The 22040-nt window shown below is 49.1% G+C and overlaps 1 protein-coding gene across 17 annotated transcripts in view; it reads left to right on the forward strand.

Moving 5' to 3' along the window:
• Positions 1–22040, forward strand: part of CACNA1G (calcium voltage-gated channel subunit alpha1 G) — a 149991-nt gene that overhangs the window by 67570 nt on the left and 60381 nt on the right. For 15 of the 17 annotated variants that reach the window (XR_008745815.1, XR_008745817.1, XR_008745818.1 and 12 more), the window contains exons 11-14: positions 14374–14525; positions 15074–15259; positions 16405–16519; positions 17228–17383. Coding sequence is in view for 13 of the 17 variants with exons in the window: in XM_055796104.1 (XP_055652079.1) it covers positions 14374–14525; positions 15074–15259; positions 16405–16519; positions 17228–17383 (609 nt within the window). In the remaining 4 variants the exon portion in view is untranslated. Of the gene's footprint in view, positions 1–14373; positions 14526–15073; positions 15260–16404; positions 16520–17227; positions 17384–21603; positions 21673–22040 lie in introns of all 17 variants that reach the window. The other 2 variants (XM_055796117.1, XM_055796116.1) reach the window with 1 other exon arrangement.

A 22040-nucleotide genomic window follows, 5' to 3' on the forward strand; every position in this document is an offset into this window, starting at 1 on the left:
AGGCGGCGTTATGGGTCCAAATCGGACTGCTGGCAGGATGGTTTGGGGCAAGAGGCATTGGGGTGCTGTGGGAAGGGTCCCAGGACAAAGCAGGGCTGCCTTTGTCTCTAGTCTGCTTGGAGCTTGCAGGCAACAGTCACTCTGGCTGGTACCCAGCTGCGTGAGCTCACACATCCCGGCCCGGCTGGGGATGCTCAGCACCGTGCCGAGGCCACCGTCATGTGGGCAGCACCACGGGTTGCTGGATTCTGCGGTGTGGGGTCAAGGGGAGGAAGCAGCCGTTTGCCGCTGGATTAGTGCCAGCCTGGCAGTGCTGGCGGTGCTGCCGGTGGCTGCGGGCTCCGCACGCGGTGCAGCTGCAGGCAGGGAAGTCTACTGAATTTGCAATCCCTGGAGAGGAGGTAACAAATGGCTTTGCCTCCCCGGTGAACGCTCCAGCAACAGTATGCTGAGTCCAAAATAGACTCATCGCTGGCTATTCCTCCACTTGATTATCTGAGTCCTTGCAGGCAAGAGGCTGCCTCTGCTCCAGCCTCTCACACGCTTGTTCCCCAGGAGCTTTTCCCTAGATACAGTCATTAAGACAAGGAGTTGCCACGTTTCTCTTGAAATGTCTCCATCAGGATGGCGAGAGCTCTGTTTTGGAGAAGTGTTTGCATGGGCTGGTCTCACGTAGGTTTTGTGGCTGCTGCTGGTGGCACACCTGGCACAGTGCCCTTGGTCCTGCCGCAGGCATGGGATGGCTTGGTGCTGCAGGTGCATGCTTCGTTTGGGTTTGGGGTGAAGAGTTTAGTAGCAGGGATGCTGAGATGCTGCAAAACCTTGTTAAATGCGCCGCCAATGCTTGAGGACCCCCAATGGCCAGCTTCTCCTGGGCTGCCAGACCTCTCCCCTCCCCAACAGACACAGGCACCCCTGTCCCAGTGCCAGCCTTTGCTGGGAGCTCCATTGCATCTCGAGTCGTGGCTGTTCACTTTTTCCCCTTCCTGGCACGTTTCACGTTTGCAGAGTCGCTCCAGTTGCACGCAGAGGCGTTTCTCCCACAGCTCCCAGTGGCAGTGGTGGTGGCTGCAGATCAGCTCCCCAGTCCTGTGTCCTCCCCTGGCATTAATGCCTCAACGACCAAACGCCGGGGAGACGTGGCTGTGCTAAATGTGTCCCTTCCAGCCAGCACCTTCTCCCTGATGTCCTAATACAGGCTGGCTGGCTGACCGTTGTTTTCAGTACACATTAACCAGCGATGCGCTCTGAAGTCCTGCAGGTTTCACCTTCCTGTGCTGCCCTTGGTGGGAGCTCTGCGGGGAAGCTCGAGCAATTCCACCTTTATTGAATAATAGCGGGAAGATCATCTCCTAAGAACCTGGGAGGAGGTGGCTCACAGAAACCAAACAACAGTTATAGTCCTCCTTTGGCTGCAAGGTGAAAGCAGATCTGTCTGTGCTGCGACTGCCCAAGGGGCAGGTTGTCCAAGGTTGTTGCCCTTTTTCAGGAGCACCTTTGGGAGAGGCTGGCGTAGGCTGCCACCGTGTGTGTACCAGGGGGACCATCCCATGGGGAGGTGGGGGGGGTGGTGGCTGAGCAAACTCCCATCCTCAAACACCGTAAAGGCAACACAGCTCCTTCATTCTTGGGCTCAGGGGAAATAGGGCAGCGGGGTGCTGGCCTCTGCCCTGGCCAGCGGTGAGTCCCAGCAGGCAGCTGGATGGGAAGAAGCAGATTTTTGTGGTTTTTGGGTAACAGGGTGAAGGGAGCTGATAAGCGTAGGGGGACTCCAGACGCTGTGGGTGGTTGCTTTCTTTGATGGTGTTTTGCAGCTACTACTGTTCCAGATTCCTTTCTCCCAGGCATTTGGAGTGAATAGTGGAGTTTGGTTTTATTAGTTCATCTGCTCGAAGCGGCGGCAGAGAGCAGAGAGGTGTTTTTCTGTAAACCCGGGAAGCTTTTAGTCTGCAGTTTCATAATCTGGCAGTTATAAAAGCAGGAGTTAGAGGGGAGAAATGCTGGACTGGGCCTTTCTGCAGATATTATAAACATTGAAATATGATTTTTTTGTTTCAAAGAGCCTCTCCTAAAAGTGCAAGTGACCAACCACGCCAAATTTATCTTTGTTGGCTGATGTTTGCAAAGACATGAGGGGGCTTGAAGAGTACTTGACTCCATGACTTTCTATATTAAGCTTTCTGCTTATTTAATGAATATTTACCTCTTGGGTTTTTCAAGGCCACCCTGGGCACCCTGGGCTATATTAGGATAAATACTTTCAGGACATGCTTTAAGGTGCCATGCGAAAAGCCTTGTGTTGTTTACTAGCATCTTACCAGAGGGGAGAGGATGCACTAGCAGCTACTCTGTGAGAGGAAGGATAGGCTGGTGGTTCCTCAATGAGGGAGAAGGCTTCTGCCTTCCCACCTGTCCCCAGCAATGTTGGGTGGGATTCAGCAGCGCCGGGACCACCAGAGCATCAGGCACTTCAAGGCAGGAGCTGGTCTGCTGAGGTCCTCATTATAGCCAGGGAAGAAAAGTGTGCTCCTCTGGAGGCTCTGCATTTCACCTCGGGACAGGCATCCTGTAGGGACCTGCTTTTCTCCATGGAGGATGCCTGGAAGACTGAAACAGTCTTTCAGTCACTTGTTTAGTAGAGTCATCAGCCAGAGAAGGCCAGGTTGGGATATTTAGGATAAAAGTGGTTCTTTGGAGGCGTGTCACAATGAGTAGAAATTGGGAGTGTGTTGAGAACAGTGGCCCTCACCTCTCGCTATTTGCACTCACCCATCGATCAAGCTGGCCAGACTGGGCAGCCATGGCCAGGGGTGCTGGATGCACATACCAACAGCAGTTTGGGTCCCCAGCAGCTCATTTCCTGCCCAAAGCTCCTCTCCACAGACCACCTTCCCTGGTAAAGTCATTGTCAACAAATGTTTTACCATCGTATGACTGGGGGTTCAGGAGCTGGGTTTCCTTTAAGCTCCTTCAGACACGAACTTGCTGACTTTCTCACTCAGCATCAGGTTGCTTCCACGTGGTCCTTCCACGTGCGGGAGCCGTAGCTGCACCTGACCGGGCTTAACTCTGTTTCTGCCCATCCTCTCCACCCTCCCAGCTCTGACTCTTGCCTTTCTCATGACTGCTGGGTTCCGTGGGAGGAAAGCAGAGTGGTTTGAGGTGCACATAGCACTCACCACGTCGCGGCTGCTGGGCAGCAGTGTGAAATTTTCCATCAGGGAAATGACAACCAGATTGCCGCAGATTATTAATGTGACTGCTAAATAGCTTGTTTTTCTATGGAGATGAAGCAAAATGCAGGTAGAAACTATTAGCTTTGGGTAGAGGAGTATAAAGGTGATTTAGAGGTAGACTCTGGGGGATTTTAAATACACTGTTGAACCAATTGACTGATTCGCCTTAGGGAAGCTGAGAGTCTGCAGCGCTGCGGGTTCAAACGGCTAGGGCTTTGCAAAAGCTTGTTCTGCCATAGAGCAGGAGTAAAATGTGCTGCTAAACCAGAGGGTTTCTGTGCTGCTTTTCCCCCCAGCCCTGGCTTTAAGCCAGACTGTGTTCCATAATGTGCTGCCTTTTTTTTTCTTCTTCTTTACCACCCCCCCCCCTCCAAGTCCTTCTTTGGAGTGAAATGCAAAGGCTTTAGTACAAGGCGTGATGTTGGACTCAGCAGGGGAAAGAATTCGGCAAGGGCTTCCTTGAGGAAGGGCTTTGGGGTTTTGTTTTTGTTTTTAAAATCTGGTTTGCATTGAGCTGCCTGGCTGTTCCGATTTTCCTTGTCTGAACTCGCATTGTATGAACTATACCCTACATATTCATTTGTTTAAATAGTGCTTGAATTTCAGCCGCCGTCTCTGCGGTGTTTTGCCATTGTTAACATAACAAGAAAGAGACTGGAGGGTCCTGCACTGGCCTCCCCAAAGCTGCAGTTGGTTCAAATCCATGGCTGGAGCTTGTGGGGACTTGGATCTAGATAGATCCAAACCTCTGGTGTCTCTGAAGGAAGGAAGAGGAAATTGGTGCAGACCTGTAGAGAACTTTTTGTTAATTTTTAAAAGCAAATTGGAGAGATGACAGGGGTGAATGACTCTCTAGGACAGCACCCAAGGAGAAAAGCTCATCACCTGTGGGAGACAGTTCTTCAAGGAAGTGGGAAGAGGCGATGCCTGACATCACCCTGTCAGGAGGATAACCGGTGGAGCCCCCCTCCAGCTACAGCAAGGTGCTGTAGGAATCCACAAAGCAGCAGTGCCCTGAACCAAGGTGTGCAACCTCCATCTGCAGATGGAAGGAGCAGCCAAAGCCTGTGGTAGTATCTCAAGCTGATTTCCTAGTGCATCTCACTGCAGGAGCCTGGAGTGTACGCGGCACAGATGATGTAAAGTTGTCACTGGTAACATTAAGATCTAATAGCTGCTGCGGCATGGAAATATCAACCATCTGTGCCAAAGTGTCAAAGGAAAGCTTGCTGGCAAAATGCATTAAAATGTCTATTTATGTAAACAGTTGAGGCTGGAGAACGTGGGAGTCATCTTAATCAGTGTCAGAGGACGTGAAATTTTCAGGTATCCAGGATGATCGAGAGGAGAGGTGAAGGGTTAGAAAACCTGCCAGCATGGAGGAACCATTAGGCTCCAGGTTCAAGCATTAATGATAGTCACCCAAACAGTATTTATGTACTGCCTGAATTCAATGTGCAGGGAAGAAGGTAACTGAAAATTATTAGCTGTCGTGATGCCCACTGATTGATTTCTCCATGTGGGAGGAAATTTTCATTGCTCCATGGAGAAGTGGTGTAATGGAGCTGGGCAGTGGGATTTGGCAGGCTGGTGCCCCAGGTCTTGGGAAGTCTGTGCTAGTGTCTAAAGTCCTGGGCAGGCTGGAGGGCAGCAGGTCTGAATCCATTTGTGAGCACTGCCTCAAGCAATAAGGGCATCTGCGTGATCAAAAGCGCTTTGCTCCCAGGACTCAGTAGTCAAGAGCATCCTAATCTCCATCAGTTTAAGCCAAGTTGAACATGTTGCTGCTGGCCGCAGGAGTGGTGGAGGGCAGCTGTGGATTTGTCAGGCATATGGAGGCTGCTTCTTTGACATCCCTACGTGCCAAAACGAGATCTTGGCAAGTGCTCATTCACCTCCTGAGGCGGCTGTGTAGGATCCAGGGATGAGCTGCAGCTCGCAGGGTGTGTGCTGCCCAGCTTGCCCTTGTCTGGCATCTTAGGACAGTCAGGGGCAACACTGTGTCCCCTCCAATCTCTACAGCTCCATGTCAGGTCGATCCAGGACATCTGAATTTTGGCTTCTTTCATGCATGTGGATTTGTTGTCAAGCCTCCAGGTCAGGAAGGAAGGGAATCCTATTTCTGTAAAATATTTTTGGTGTCACTTGCATCTCATCTGAATTGTTTCCTGCAAGTGCAGGGACTCAAAGATCCATCCTACATCCAGGCAGCAGCTGGTGCTGCACCAGGGGCTCTCTGCATCCCACACTGATGCAAACCGGTATCGTACCCCCTTAACGCTATTTCTTGGCTGCTTTACTCCAACTGTGGCCTTTAAAAGCATAGCCCAACTTTTCTCTGTGGTGAAATTTCTAATGTGGTGCTTCCCTGTATGTTTCTGATTAGGCTTCGATTCGGGAAGCCACTTACACATGTGTGTGCATCCCTTAAGTCAATGCAATAGCCTTTCCCTGACCAACCTCCCATTGCCCCAGGAGCTTTCCTGGGAGCTCACAAGGTCCCGCATTCACACACCATCTTCTCTTCCTAGAGGTATCTCCACTTCCACTTCAGTGCATATCCCATGTCTCTATTTAACTCCATTACACATCTCTCCAGCCCTGTGCCAGCTACTCTTAGCCAAGCGATCAAACCTTTGGCAGCGTGGCAAGGCTTTCCCTCCCTCGGCGTCTGCTGGCTCTGCCCAACACGGGGCTTGTTGCTAGCATCAACTTCATTTCTCAGTACTACAGCTGCACAGGACGCTCCCATGGTAGGAAAATGAGTTGCCTTATAGATTTACCTGTGCCGTATTCAATTAGCTCCTGCTTAAGCAGAAATTACTCTTATTAATGATTTGTTGTTGGAGACTGGAGGAGTCAAGTCAACGCTAATGGAAGTCATCAGAGCTGTTAATCGCTAGGATCACTGACTTCAAAACCAGCTCTCTGTTTGCTGTTGGGGGTAATTCTTTTTATGGACCTCCGGGGTTCTTCCACTCCTCAGTGATTTGAAGGGTTTTTGAGGTCTTGTAGGAACTCACATGTTTTAATTGACTTGCTCACGTAGCTCTTCCAGGCTGCCATGCACAATACAGGGGTACCATGGACCTCACAGTCATTAAAAAAATGGGCTGTGCCTATAAAGCAGACTTTATCCTGGTTCCGGAGACTGAACGATTTGAAAATTAAATGATATTTCATGCAGCTGCAAAGTGTATGGGGTTTTTATCAGATAATTCAGTTCTCTACTTTAGAGATGAGTCTGTGTGGATTCTTTGACATGTACTAAAAGTTTTCTTCAGCTCCCTGGATGGGGAGCTGTAAGTGTCAATCCTTTCCTGTTAATTTAGTTCAGAGGCTGGAAATACTTGGGCTGCCTTAGATCCTATCGTTACAGCTGTTGTTTCAGCTGCCATCCCTACCCTCGTGTTATCTCTGCTCAGGCAGTGTTGAGAAGAGACTCCGGCTCAGTGAAATGGGAAAATGATGTGTGCTTTTGAAACTCTCTTCATCCCTGTGCAGATGAAAAATCGCTGCTCTCTGCAGATAGCTGGGCATTTCTCTCTGCTCCTTCTTTGATTATTGTGGTTGTTCCCCTTGGGTAAGAGCCAACAAACTCAGCTAGAGCTTCTGGAGCATCCTCAGCTTGCACTGGCAAATCCTATTGTCTTTAAACACTCCTGATTGCTGATTATTGGTGATTTCCCAGGGATCAGTCCATTTTTTCCCTGATTCTCCTGGTTGGGGTTGGTCCCAATGCTGTTGGTGCCCACAATTCTGCCCTGCTGCTATCCGTGTCCTCGCGGAGCCCCTTCCCACCGCGCTCAGCCCCCAGCAGGAACAGTGACAAGAGCTGTGCACTTTTTCCCTCATCTCTGCTGGATTTAAGCTGTTTGTTATAATTGTTTTTTTGCTGATGTTAGGAAACGACCAGCTTTTCCCCCATGGATGTCTGTCAGCATTAGAGATAGTGTTACCAGCATCAGAAACCCAGGTTCAGCAGAACTGTGCAGGAGCCGTACTGAGTTAGCCTTTTTCTTTCTCCTTTTTTTTTTTTTTATTTCCTCCCTCCCCCTGGTACCTTCTCAAGTACTAATGGGGAGATAAATTTCAAAATTGGTTTAGATTAACTAGAAATAGAGGGCTTTAAATCTCAAGTACTTACAAGGTGTGACCAAGTGGAAATGCAGCTTTTGTTCAGCTTAAGCTCCTTGGAAACCTGGGCAGAGGGATGAGCCAGTGCATGTTTTTCTTGCATTTTCTGGGATAATATTCATCCAGAAATCTCAAGCTAAAATAGATAAGGAGTTCAGGCAAGTATATCTGCTGTTGCCTCCTGAGAGCAATTGAAAGATCCCACTCCCAGGGCTTGGGGTAGGAGAGCATGGTCTGTATGTCCTGTTTGTGGTCCTGGGCAGGGATAGTTCATGGCAGGTCCCTTCATGGCTGATTGATGAGGTTCTCCATCGTGCTCGGGGCTCATCCCCTCATTTGTGCCCCAGGTTCAGGGTGTTTGGGAGGCAGAGGTGCATGGGGACACAGCCCTGTATGGGCAGTCGGGGCCAGGGAATTCTGTTGTTGGCCATGGATGGTCAACAAGGATGTGGTGGAGAGGAAGGTTTTGCACCAGAAGGTGCTGTGTCCATGGGCCTCAGCTCCTTCCTTCTGCAGGTGTGGGATGAGAAGGGACATTGTTACCTGGCACGGGGAAGAACGGGTGGGGGTGAGGAGATTAGCAGCAGTGGTGGACAAGGAGTCCCTCCAGTGCAGACAGCTCTGATTCCTGCAAAATGAAAGCTGCTTTCTTCCCTTTCTTAGGAGCGTTACTTGCCGTGGCATGAAATATTCAGCCCATAACAAAATCCTCCTTTCCCATGTGGTGATGGGATGAAACTGGACTTGTTCTCCTGTCTGTCAAAGTATTTTCCTTTTAATAAATGCCTATAAATCCGAACTTCCCAGCAGTCCTCCTCCAGCCCACCAAGCACGCTGCCTTCTCTGTGTCTGCAGCCCCAGGAGGAGCAGAGCAAAACCAAATCTGCTCCCTTCGGAATTGTTTTCTTTAACCAGTTTGGCAAAGGATGATCAGAGAAAGCCTCTTGGTCTATCGGGCTCTGATTTAAGCGCGGCTCAGGTTCCCGCTGCTGGACTCAGGACAATAGCTAAAGCCTGATGCCTTTTATGGAGCCCCAAAGACAATTGATGTCATCACTGAAAATATGCGTGGATTGAGTTTCTATTTATAAACTAGCAAGTGGCTCTGGAGTTAAGAGGAGCTGTATTTCCCAAAGGGAACCAAAGTGTTTTTTCGGATGGCCATGGCTTAGCAGGTGCATCGATGGAGGGGGAATAACGTGGGTGCGATGAGAGCAGGGCACAGAAAAGGGTCATCGGTTGACTGAGGACACAGCCATGAGCTATAAATGATGGGGAATTGGGTGTGGGAGAGGGCACAAAAAGGGCACCTCGTTTTGTTAATTAATAACTGCTTCTGTTCATCAGGATTTCTTGCGTTTTGCCCCAGGACTTGTGGTCTGGCTCCTGTTTTGAGGCAAACCCAGTGCGTGTCTGCTCCCAGGCGGAGGGTGGAAAGGATCGTAATGGAGTGGTGTCAGGTTGAACATCACGTCTTTGTGTGACCCAGTTGATTTTTTTCTTATGTATATATATTAAAAATCTGCAAGTGATGAGTCAGTAAAATGTTGTTGGTGTTTCCTGTGAAATAGCTGAGGTCGGTATTTTCTTTCTGTGTTATTTTTCCTTAGTTGCCATGGTAATGATTTCAGAAGGGTTTTATTCTGCAGCCGTTTGAATGGGTTAGAAGTTTTCATGGTTTTCTGGATCCGCTCGCAGAAGCAGAGCCCTCGGGATCAGGAGGGATCTGCTTCCTGGCCAGTCACCCCATCTGTGCTGTGGCAAGACAGAGTATTTTTCCTATTTTATTGTATTATTAGCAAGATAGAGAGGAAAGACCCTGGGATGCTTCTGCTCTTTTGAGCTGACATCCCCAGGGGCAGGGGCTGGGCAAGACCAGGCTTGGCCGCAGCCCGGGCAGAGGGGAAACGGGGATGGACGGATCCGTGCCGGACCTGCCCATGGCGCCGGGTGCAGGTCTGACGATGATGAAGACCTGTGCCATGCCTGTGCCTTATATGGGTCACGGCTGGAGGAAGACGGGAGTAGAAGCCTTGTAAGCTCCGTGCACCATCTGCCAGGGCACTTGGTTGCACTTCATCACACAGCAGGGCTTGTCTTTCAGGAATCGGAGAACGCAGCCCCCCCGGGGCTTGTGCTTTTAATGACCCCAGGCCCTGTCCTCACCTTTTTCCCCACGTTGCCTTTAGCCTTGCTGGCTCAGCAGACCCCTTGGAGCCCCGTGCACGGGAAGGAGGAGTGTGTGCCACTGTCTCGTGCCCAGATGGAAATGGAGCACGTACCTTTCTGTCATCGGAAACCCGGCTTGTGAGCTTCTATTCAGTTTAAAAAAATATAAATAAATGAAAAAATAAGAAATGCATTACAGCCTATTCCTGAATGCTGAAAAAGGGCAAGGTGCTGGTCCAGCTCTGAGACACCCCTCCAGGTGACTTTTAGTACCTGGGGACATCTTCTCTTGCCTCCTCCTGCTGAGTGCCAGGCAGGGTGCAGGGAGCATCCCCTGCCCGCCGCCAGGCTCTGCACCCTGCCAGGCAGGGTTACAGCTGGGCAGGCGCCCGTGGCTCGCCTCCTCCCCGCCGCCTTCGTTTGCTGTGTGGTGTTTATGAGAGATGCTGTGCTGTCTGCTCCTATTTTATGTGCTGCCAGAGCTCGTCAATGTGCTGTTTGGTACATCAACAAATCGACACTACACAAACAGAGAGCTAACAGGGAATGATTTATCCAGGACACCACGTCTGTGTGTCCAGCAAGGCGAGGTGTCCTGGAAACAAAATTCAGTATTTGCCAGAGACTCATCAAAAGAGCCGGTGTTTCGTGCCACAGCTAAATCATGCTTGTATCTCACTCTTTCTGGGTGTTGCTCATTTAATCATAGGATGCTTTCCTTTTAATTAGTCACTGCTGCTACTGATGAGAGAATTAGCAGACTCCACTTTTAATGGAGAAGCTGATGCTGTGGCAGGTGTGCTGTAATTGGGGTGGTGGGCAGGAGGCTTTCTGCTGTAAAGAACCCCCAGGATGTGCACTTCAGGCTCTACTTCCCTGCAAAATGCCCTTTCCTGGAGGGGTTTGTTTTCCAGATATATCATTTAGTTGCAGGATGCTACCTCCCCTGCCTGCCGTGTTGTGGCCCTTGGAGGGTAAAGCTGCTTGATTTTACTGGGTCTTTTCCTCCGCGCCTGGTGAGGACCTGTGGAGCTGGTTGTATGTCATGAGTTGGTGACTCTTCGAGGTACATTAAGTCTAGAGCTGATCAATATCGTTTTGATTAGATGGCTGTTGTCAGAAAATAGCAGTTTATCAAACTTGAAGCTGCTCATGGGAGGGGAGTGGTTTCAGTGAACTAGTTTTACAAAAATAATTTATTGAAACACATTGTCTGAGAGATCTGAAATGTTCATTTGAACAGTTGGGGAACAAAAAGTTCCGTGTTCTTCTTCAAGCTGACTTTTATTTATGTGTTTTAATTTCACTTGATTTACAGTACAGAGTAAATGGTTAAGGGAATAGGGACTGAAATGGAGGGGAAAGCTTTCAAAATTTTGGGTACAAAGTGTTTCAGTTTGCCTGTTCTGAACCTCTGTATCCCTGTTTGGGATGGGATGACAATTTCAGTTCCCACAGGAGAGAAAAGCCCCTTTTCTGCTGTGTTGTAATGATGTCTAAGAGAGATGTCTCAGACATAGTTATGATTTCTCTAGAGCAGAAGCATTTCATAAACAGTCCCGTTATCCGTGCGCATCTCTGGCTGCATGGAAATCCTGGCATTCTCAGAAGTGTTTGACTCCCCGCTGCCTGGCTATGTTCCCCTTGGGCAGGGTCATGATCTTAGCCAATGTCTGTTTTATAAATATTTACAAATAATTCCCGGTGGTGCTTGTGGCAGGGGTCTGGGCAGGTGCCCTATGGGCTGGCTGCAGCAACGTATGCCTTTCAGGGCACTCCTGAGCCCCCCTGGGGACCCCCTGAGTGGAAGTGAGGGGCTTGGGGAGAGAGTCCTTCAAAAATCCTCCGAGTACTTTGCATTGCCCCTTCTCATCTGTTTAGGGATGTGTTGTTTCCTGAAGCAAAATAACTCCTTGATTTCAGCTGGGTCTGGTTGTCCTGTGCTTCCAGCAGATGCTTCTCTCCCCCTCCCCTGGCAGAGCCCCAGGCTGCCCTGGAGACCCTCCTCTTCTCCCAGCAGAGTGAAAGGGAAGCTTTCCCTTCCTCTTTTGACCCATTTTGGCCATTAATCTGGGATTTTTTTGATATTACTTCTCACCTCTGGTTCAGGAGGTCCCGCTCTTCATTTTGTATTATAGACGCCCAAAGTCTCAGATATTAAAACTGTTCCCTGTGAAGGAAGTGGAAGAGTGTAGGGAGGAGGAGCAGCCCAGGGCCAGGTGGCTTTTTCGGAGGGAAGCAATGGGAGATGGATGGATCCAGCGCTGCTGCGGGTGCTGAGCATCACCACGCTGCACGGGCTGACCCATAGCCTTTCTGGGCCATTGCCAGGGATATTTGGGGCTCTTGTGAGCCAGGTGAGCTGGGAGGGGTGCTCCGTGGGCTGGGGTCTCATGGCCCACCCAGTGGGTGCTGGGGGTCCTGGGAGAGTTGCAGTCTAAGCTCTGCTCCCCACATCATGAAGCTGTGTCCTCCCAGCCAGATTTACAATCCCAACAACATCTCCAGCCAGAAGGTGCTCACAAGGTGCAAAGTTTCATTAATCCATGCTATTAACACAACATCCCTGCCAGGGCTGATTGGGTTTTCCGTGTCAGCCCCCGCGGGGAAGGGATGCGGCCGCTGTGGTTGCTGCTGGGCGCTGCTCACTCACTGAGGGACTTAACCAGGTCGCGCCTGCAGGGACGGTTGGATGTGGCAGCGCGGCTGCAGAGGGGGAGCAGAGGGTGGAAGTCAGCCTTCGGGGCCCGGGTTAGTGGTGCTGATGGATGAGAAGGAAAGCTTCCAGGAACATGTTTCCTTTCCAGCCCTATCGCTGCGGTAATGATAACGGCACAGCCTGCTTCGGTGCTGGGGCGCTCGTGAATGAGTTGGCATTTTTTTTGTGACTAATGTAGACTTTCAGCTATTTGAAATTGTCCTGAGGTGCAGCTTGACATATAAGTTCTTGGCCTATTTATTACTTTGTGTCTGAGTGTTCCCATAGGTATATGATTTTAAACCAGGGCTGCATTTAATATCAGGAGCTGGAGCATTTGTATTTCAGCTCCAGATCAGTGAGGAGGCGATTTAGGCTGTAGGTCCAGTGTGTTTGGCAAACTCTAGCCAAAGCATCCATTCCTGGGTGAGGATGTTTGATGTATAGGAAGCGTTCAACACCCCCTTATTTAATTTTTTTATTACTTTTTAATGCTGCTGTGTCCCCCTTTGCTATCCAATGACCATTGCTGTGTCATCACAAGCTCCCACCAGCATCAGTGTAAGTCCCCAGGGATTATACAACCATGCTGAGACAGCATCAGGCCAATTTAGGTCACCATCTACCCTTGCACTGGGTTGGAGGAACCTGTTCTCCAGGGGCTTGCCCAGCTGTGCCTGGAGCCTTCAACCCTGAGAAAGAGTTGGATGATTCTGTGAACACCCACATGGATTTATCTGTTTTTTTTTGCCAAGTTTATCTGTGAGCTTTTGGTCACTGTAGTTTCTTGGGACTTTGAAACACAGTTGAGCAAGTGTTGACCCTGAGCCACCCCCTGTCCTGGCTCCCATGGTGTTGCGTTGGGGCTGGGTCATCTCATGTCAAACCCTACAGCTTGTGAAGCAGTGTGTGCCATGGTGTTGCAGCTCCTGGTCGGTTGTAGGAAGTTTTTGGCCAGCCATGAAGGTGTTTCATGTCAGCTGTGGGAGCAGTCAAGAGCACACGTTGTGCGTTGGCTTCTGCTCATGGCATAGCTGCTGTGGGCTTGTACATCTGGCCATGACCCACCACGGTGTTGAGGCATCTGAAGCTAAGGGGATTTAGACAAGTATCTGAGCGAGTTAAGTGCCAAACTACCCCTAAGAGGAGACCAGCACCCGCTGTGTGTAAGGTGTTTTACCAACTGTGCCAGCCCACTGCCCTGCGGGGCACCTCAGCGTTGCCGACACGACCCCGTGGCCGTCTGCCAGCAGGACATCAGCTTCTGATTTTAACAAAGCCTTTAAGTAGAAACACGCAGTTGTGGCTCTGTGTTGGGGTTAAATGGGGAGAGGGGATCTGGTACTGCAGATTCTGCTCCTGCCTTTGCCACTGACTGATCCTAAACAGACTACACCACCGGTTTTTGTCTTCTGCCATATGTTTTCCAATAATGCCCGCCCACCCGTCGGGGAAAGCACAGCACTGGGTGTCTGCAGGCATTGTTGGGAACCCTCTGTGAAATATGCTAAAAAAACATGAAAGGTATTAATTTATGTCTAAGATTAGTGGAAGTCTGTTTGTTACGGTTTTTTCATACCTCTATTTTTAGATTGCCGGTCTGGAGTGCCAGGATTGGTCCCTTCCCCATTAGCTGTATTTGGGGCCTCCTGATAATGAGGTTTTTGAGCCATTCCACTTATATCACCTCAAGTCTCTGCTTTTGAAAAACCTTAGCTTAAACCTTTTGATGAGATGCTAAATAAAAAGACAGGCCCTAAAAGAATATTTATGTGACAAAACGGTCCAGCTTTCCTTTCTGCTCAAGGCAAATTGGTTTGGAGGATGTGAAAGCGTTAAGGCTCAGTACATGCCACTTCTCCATAAACCTCCTGAGGTGGTACTAAAGCTGCGATTAACGTGAAGTCCATGTCTGGATTTACCTGCTCAATTTACAACGGGTGTATAAACCTTAAATACTCTGATAGTATTTTTCTTCTCTCTCCTGGGCTTTGAATGAGCTATTGCCATTTTCTTGCTACACCATCAGCATTGGAATTCCTATGCTTGGAGTACTGGGGCTTGTATTTCCAGGTGTGATCTCGGATACGGAGCTGTGCTGCTTACTGCCTCCCTTTCCTCCTCTTTCCCCAGCCGGAGGAGCTTACCAACGCCCTGGAGATCAGCAACATAGTCTTCACAAGCCTCTTTGCCCTGGAGATGCTGTTGAAAGTCCTCGTTTATGGTCCTTTTGGCTACATTAAGAATCCATACAACATCTTTGATGGGATCATCGTGGTGATTAGGTACAAACCTAGAGCTTTCTTTATGTGTGTTTCTCCTCATTGGGCTGTTTAATTAAACAGAAAGTAATGGAGATTGGGCATAAATACCTTCCTGTGACACTTTATACTTCTCTGCTGTAAATTAATGCACTTAGGCATGATTGCTAATACATATCTGGGGGTTATTTTACAATCATTTCAGAGAGAGGCCCAAGCAGAAAGCGATCAGTCCCAATGTCCTGGGAAAGTCTAGGATCCAAATGGTACGACCAGTGCCTGATTAAGTAGCTCTGGGTTTTTTTGGCATGTGCAAAGGCTATAATTGCCCCTGCAGCTGCAGGCACTGATTTGCAGGCATGTTTTTGACACTCTGGTGTCTAGTCTAGGGGCTCTGGCTCTGCTCTTTGCAAGCCTGGATGGAGTCCAGCTCGCTGGGGGCATTGGCGGTGTGTCTCTGCCCGCTTTCCATCCCTCTTCTCTCTGAATTTCAGCCTCTCTTTGTATCCTCTCTGTGCTTTTGTGTTAGACTTGGTTGTCTCATCCTGCAATGACCTTTTTTTCTTCCTCAGCGTGTGGGAGATAGTGGGCCAGCAAGGTGGGGGGCTCTCGGTCTTGCGAACCTTTCGGCTCATGCGAGTTTTGAAGCTGGTCCGCTTCATGCCAGCCCTCCAGCGCCAGCTCGTAGTCCTCATGAAGACCATGGACAACGTGGCCACCTTCTGCATGTTGCTGATGCTCTTCATCTTCATCTTTAGGTGAGTGCTTCAGATTCCCCATCCAGACATTGCTCTGGGTTTTTAGGTGGGATCCCATGGTGGGGTATGACTCTTACCAGGACATGGTCCCAGGAATGGCATCACTGGCCAGTGCTGGCGGTGGCTTGCTGCCCTGACTAAATTCTCTTAGCTCTGGCCAAATGAAACATCTGTCTTTGCAAGATGATTTGCAAGGAAAATCTTTCAGCTGGATGATTCCTTGACATCACCCCAAGACAGCGGTCCCATTACTGACTAGCAGAAAGCCTGGTGCTAAAAATGTTGCCAAGGAGAGGGTGATGTTCCTAAAATAAAGTAATCTGTGGTGGTGCTCGTGCTCTTGCATGGCCTTTTCTTTCAAGAAGTGGAAATGTTAGAAATTGGCTTCATGTAGCCCCAGATTGTTGGATTTCATTCTAATTTTTGAGGTGTCTCCTTGTAACAGCCAACTCTGGTGTTCCAGCAATGCAGGCACTGGGAAAGCTGAAGAAAGCTAGTTTCCTCCATGGAATAATGTCCCTTCTCCCAGTGAGATGTTTCACTCCAAGACCACCATTTGTAGCTGCGGTGCTCAATAGAGCTGCAAATAATTCAATTATTCAGGTTACTGGCAGAGAGCAGGGGTAAACAGATTATTCTTTTAGTATCAATCTGAAATGAAAGGTATTCTGTTTCCTTGCCAAAATTGAAAAAGCTGTTTCAGGTCCCCTGATATGTCTCATTCAGGCATGTCACAGAAACCCTTTTTGTCTTCCTAATTTGATTTCAGCATATTTTGCTGAAAATGTGTCATTGCAAAACAGAAAGTCAAAACATTTTGTTTAGAAAATGTTGAAAGACAATGCTTTGACTTAAAAAACCAAAGCAGAAGAAAAAGAAGGAGCGGGCATACTTTTTGGTTGAAACTCTTTGACAGGTTTGACCCAAATTCACAACTGGCCTGCACGATCTCAAGGTGTGTTTTCAGTGAACAAATGATTCCTCTTTTTAAAAATAAAAAATTTAAAATTAAAAAAATTAAAGATTTAAAAAAATAAATTAAAAAAAGCCTGCCCAGGTGAAATGAGGAGGCAGTCAGCCCTGCTGTATGATTGCTGGTTGGTACTGTGGTCCTCCTGTGAGCCCCTGCTTTCCTTCCCGTGCAGCATCCTGGGGATGCACCTCTTTGGCTGTAAGTTTGCTTCAGAGCGCGATGGAGACACGCTGCCCGACAGGAAGAACTTCGACTCCTTGCTCTGGGCCATCGTCACTGTTTTCCAGGTACCAAATGGAAAATGCCACAACTCATGTGCATGCTGGGATTGTTTCAGTGTTGTTTTCTGACCAAGCGTAGCAAAGCTCCTTGCCATGGAAGGGAGAGGACCCAAACCCACAAGTGCAGGAACACAGGGGGTTTCAGACTGTTTTCCAGAATAAATCAGAAAGCTAATGAGGAGGGGCTGCCGAGGCAGGGGGCTCTTGTGTTTGCAGGGTATGGCCTGGGTGGGTGACAGTAAATGCAGAGGGTGGAGATGGAGAGGAGGACGACATCAGGACCATTCGCAGTGGTATTTTGGCAAAGAACAGAATTTGGTTTAAGCCCATAATTGATGTGTGCAGTTGTTTCTTCTAGCAGCTCTGAGCTCTGTAGCTGTGGGATTTAAGGAGGACTTTCAGCCGTTCTGGCTGAGGCAAGGTCTGGCTGACACTGGCAGCTGAACGTGTCCCTTTGTGCAGATGGGGGTCAGGGCAGTTTGGGCAGGGCCCTTATAGGTCGCGTGAGGGTCACTGTCACTTTGGTCCTGTCTCTTCTCTGGCTCAGAAGATGGCTTGGGCCAGATTTATATTCCTGTGGTTATGGCTACGGTGGATACTGCAAAAGTGGGGTGCTTGTCTGGCCCGTCTGGAGCACAGATACCCAGCCAGGCTCAGGGAAAACAGCACACTATCCTCCAGTATCTCCATTTTCCTGATATCTTTTCTCTGCAGATTTTAACCCAGGAAGACTGGAATAAGGTCCTTTACAATGGCATGGCATCAACCTCCTCCTGGGCTGCTCTGTACTTCATCGCTCTCATGACGTTTGGGAATTACGTTCTCTTCAACCTGCTGGTGGCCATCCTGGTGGAGGGTTTCCAGACAGAGGTAATGTCCTCACGCTCATCGTGCCTTTGCTTTCTTCTAAAGTTTCAGGGCTTCCAGATCCTGGAATGTGATTTCTGAGACAGACAGCAATACATTCACAAGAGTGGCACATGAAAAAAGTGGGGGAAAATAGTAGGTCGTCTTTTTTTTTTTTTTTTTTTTTTTCTCCTTAGCCACAGTGCGGTTTAACACAGTAAGCCCTCTAAACGAAGGGCTTAAATGAAAAGCATTGTTAGCGTTAATGCAGGAGTGGGAATTCAGCAGTGAGTCAGGCACTGCGGATGGGATCGCTGTTATGACAGTGTCTTTGAAACAATTCTCACTGCGTTTGTCAGCCAGGAAACTTAGGCAGGCTGGTAAAAGATTAGTGACACGATTATCTTTTTTGATAGTATGTGTTCACGGAGCTCTTCCCGTTCCAGCCCTGCAATGTTCTGCACTCTTTAACGTACATGATTTCTGGTGTCTGCCATCTGTTTCCTTGGCCTGGGAACTTCCATGAGACATCCTGGATTGCTGGAGGCTTTCATGGAAGGGCAGGGGGGCACTTGGGTTTGAACTCAATCTTTATTTTCATCCTACTGCCTTCCCAACTGTCCAACTTGGAGCAAGTGAACGTGTCACCCAGCCCCCAGAGTGGGGGACCCGCGATGCTCACCCGCTCTCTGCAAAAATTGTCTGACTGTCCAAGAACATCAGTAAGGGGAGGGGACCTTTACACCCTGCCCAGGGGCTTGGAGAGGTAAATATAACCTGAAACTGCTCGCTGGGATCTGCTTGTATAGGCTGTGCTTTTACACACTGTCTCTGATTTTTATAAGCAGTCTGGGGTGACTAAGTATTAGTTACAATTTGTTGCTTGGGTATCATAATATCCTACCACCCTATGAACAGCTGTGCACAAAACTGGTTTTATTATTCTTTTTGAAGCACAGTTTAGAGTTAAATTAGTGGAGTTGTACCAAGAGATAGCAAGAAGAATTTTTTTTTTTTCTATTTTTATGTATCGTCTCTCTCCATGTTGGTGCTTTTCTTTTTTAATTGCTATTGTAGCTGTTTCTGTCTGTAAATCCTACCCCCCTCCTGCCCCATTCAGCCGAAGGGAAGGTCACTGCCAGGTTGTCCCAAATAGTACAATGTTCCTTTGCCTGAGCGAGAAGAGGCAAAAAGCTCCTTGTGATGACAGCTCCAAACCCAACCCTTTTTCTGTCCAGTTTAGCAAGTCGGTTCTCTGAAAGCTGATGGAAGTGAGCGCTCACCTGCTGTACCCACTACCTAGAGAAAAGGATGCAGCCTTTCCGTGCAGCCCCTTCTCCAACTCCTGGTCCTTGAGGGAGGCTGACACCTCTGGTCCTTGGCTCAGCCTGGATTTTCATGCTAGAGCATCCCCGTGCATGCCCGCTGGCATGCTCCCGCACACCCAGCTGCTGCACGCCTCTTTCCCTGGGCAGCGATTTATCTGCGCTCGCTTTGCGGCCAGCTGGTACCTTGGTGTAACTCCCTGTAAATTCCTGCCCTGGCTTAATGCGCTGCGATCTTATTCCATCATCACGTCCTTGAGGGTGCATCTTCCCTGGAGTCAGGGGAAGCCCCTGCAGCACCCCCCAGGTTTGCTTTTGGTTGGTTTTGTAGCAGGGCTGTCCCATTGCCTGTCCTTGCTTCTCTTCTGCTGGGGCAGCGCCGGGCTGGTCCAAGCCAGCTCCAGGACTTCGATGTAAGCTGCAAACGTGCTTTAAGTGCGGTGTAAATCAGGGAGTAACTTCTGATTCAGGAAAGCACTGAGATAGCCTGAAGCCAGTGATGCTTTGAGAGGTGAGGCCAGGGACCAGGATCCAGCGCCGCCTCCAAAGATCCGACCCTCCTGGGCCAGTTCTGCCCAGCCACGGCAATCCCACTGAATTTGCATCACATTTCTGTAATTTGTGACTCTGATTACAGTGCTGTTTTATATCTCAGGCTCTGATGATGGCATCTTCCTTCCACGTCCTTGTTACTCTGAGTTGTCCATGGTCTTCCAGTAGATGACAACAGGATCGAGAGATCCCGCAGCTCAACCCAAGTTTCTTGCAGCAGACAGGGAGCAAATGTCTGCTGGAGGTTGGGAGCCAGGTCTAGCGTTGCTGGTTAATGTTTATTCAGCTTTGCTGGTGTATAGCTCTGCAAACAGATCTGGTTTTTGCTAGCCAGCACGCGAAGGATCCTCTCCTAAGCAGAATTAATAGAGAGATCATCTCTCGCTGTAAACAAACCCCAGAGTCTCCCTCCTGTGATTGCACTTGACCCCTCTTCTGAGTTTGTTTTTTTTTTTTTTATTCTTATTATTATTTTTTCCATTCTCCTTCAGATTTCTGGGCTGAAACACAATCCTGGGGCTGCAGCCTTTATCTCCCTGGTCCTTGAGTGCCTTTCCTCAATCTGCAAGCACCTCGTTAATTTTAGTGCATGGCTTTGCAGCCCCAGTTGCTAGGCAGCAGATGTATATAAGCAGTTGAGAAACAAAAAGGACCTGTTCCAAACTTTAAATATGGAGCAATATATTTTGCAGGGTTGAGCTTTTTTTTTTTTTTTCTTTTCTCTTCTTTCTTTTTATTTGGTAACCCGCTTCTCTTGCAAGAGGTGCATGCATGACTTTATGCAACATGGTTATTTTTGACCGCGTGTTCTCTGGTTTAACTCGAGCCTGGAGCTGGTGCGGGGAAGGTGAGCGGGGGACTCCGTTTGATCAAGCTGCTAATTTAAAATTGCTGCCTGACCTCTGAGGTCCCTGCCCTGGGGACTTCTCTCTGAAGCAAGCAATGACTCCTCTTTGTCAGGCATAAAGCTCCTCTCCCGAGGCACTTCCTAATAATATTATCTCCAAAGTGTATTCTTCCATTGGTAATCCTCCTGGTTTCATGTCCCCTTGTCCCTGGCTGTCCTTGCTCATGGATTTGTTCCTTCCCCTCCTTTGTGTCCCTGTCCCTCCCTCCCTGGCACGCCAGGCCCTTCAGCCCCTCCATCCTTTCCTCTGTGGGACATTACCTGCTCTCTGGATGTAGCATCTCTGGAGAAATACAGCTTTGATTTCTTCAAGGCTTCAGCCAGAGGGAACCCTCCCTTCTCCTACAGCAGGGATCTTGGATGGTGTTTTTCTTGCCTCCCTTAGCTTTTGCATTCCTGGTTTCAATGGGATTTTCCTTGTGAAGGAAAAGGGTTTCCATGTTTTCTCTTTTGAGAGCTTTTCCATGTCAGTCTTTGTTACAACTGAAGACTTTGTGTCCATCACATCACTAGCAAGGTACTGTTGTCCAGACATCCTAAAGCTGGTGGGTCTTCCTTAAACTCTTCATCTGAGCCTGGAGTGGGATGAGTTTTGCATCCCACATGGCAACTGGTGGAAAGAGCCATTGCCCTGTAGGCAAGAAATTGAGCTGGTGGGATAACGTGTGCCCTCCTGCCGCAGCACGTAACTTCCCACAGCCCCACGGGATGGGACCCGGCTCAGCCGCGCTGCGAAAACATGCAAAGGAGTGTTGGGAGAGCCACCCTTGAGGAAGGGGAAGCACAAGGAGGTGAAAAATGATGTGTGCTTTCCAAGTGGGTAGGGGGAGACTGGCTTCTCGTGCTGTGCAGAGATGCTGGGGCATGTGCTGTGCCCCTTGCCCAGAGCCCTGCTGTGTTTGGGCATCCCGTTGACTTAAACGGGTGTCTCTGCTAACAGGGGTGAGGAGGGATCTGAACTCACGGCACATTCTGGTGGCTTTTCTTAAATTAGGTATTTTACCTGGCTGTAAGAGGACTGATATTGTGTTAATCAAACATTCATTAAAAGCCTCCATTGCTGCTTAATGAAGGCATAATAAATAAAGATCCTATTATGCAGCTGCAAAAAAAAAAAAAAAAAAGTCATGTTTTCGATAATTAGCTGGTGTTTCATTAGCACAATTACCACTTAGGAGCTGAAGCAAGCTCTGTTCAAAACACTTAAAGGTAAGGCTGGTCCCTTCGCAGGGCTTTGCTCCATCTGAGCTCTTCCAGCCCTTCCCTGTGCTGAGCGGGGACGGTGCCCCAGCCCAGCTCTCCATCGCGGCCGTGTGCTGCCCTTCTCCCCCTTCCCCTTCCTTCCCTGCCTTTTTCTCGTGTTGTTTTTTGATTCCCCGTTCCAACCTGCTGTTGAAACTGTGACAATTGAACCCCCCCTTCCCCTTCCTCCCCCTTCCCTCCCCCCGTTTCTCCTTCAGGAGATCTCCAAGCGAGAAGATGCGAGTGGGCAGTTAAGCTGTATTCAGCTGCCTGTCGACTCGTCGGGGGTACGTACACAGCACATCCCACCGCCCGCCGTGGTTGTCTCTCTCGTGGTGCCTGGTCACACGCCATGGTGCTGTTCTCATTGTAGTAACTGTCATTCTTTTGGGGGTTGTTTGGGTGTTCTGGGGGTGGTTTTAGTTTATGGTTGTTTTTTTTTTTTCCTTTTTGTTGTCCTCGTTGTCAAGTCAGCCCTGATTTTAAGTCCCTTCCTTCTCTGGGGGAGCCAGGTAAATTAAGGTGGGTGCTTCAGTGCAGCTGATGTGGCTTCAGCCCCAGCTCTTGTTGACCTCTTTCTGGACGCCTGCCCCAGGGAAGGCTCCCTGTGGGGCTGTCACAGCTCCTCCACAGCACAGTCACATCCCAGACACAT

This window comes from Falco peregrinus, chromosome 2 (assembly GCF_023634155.1).
Source record: "Falco peregrinus isolate bFalPer1 chromosome 2, bFalPer1.pri, whole genome shotgun sequence".
Classification (NCBI taxonomy): Eukaryota; Metazoa; Chordata; class Aves; order Falconiformes; family Falconidae; genus Falco; species Falco peregrinus.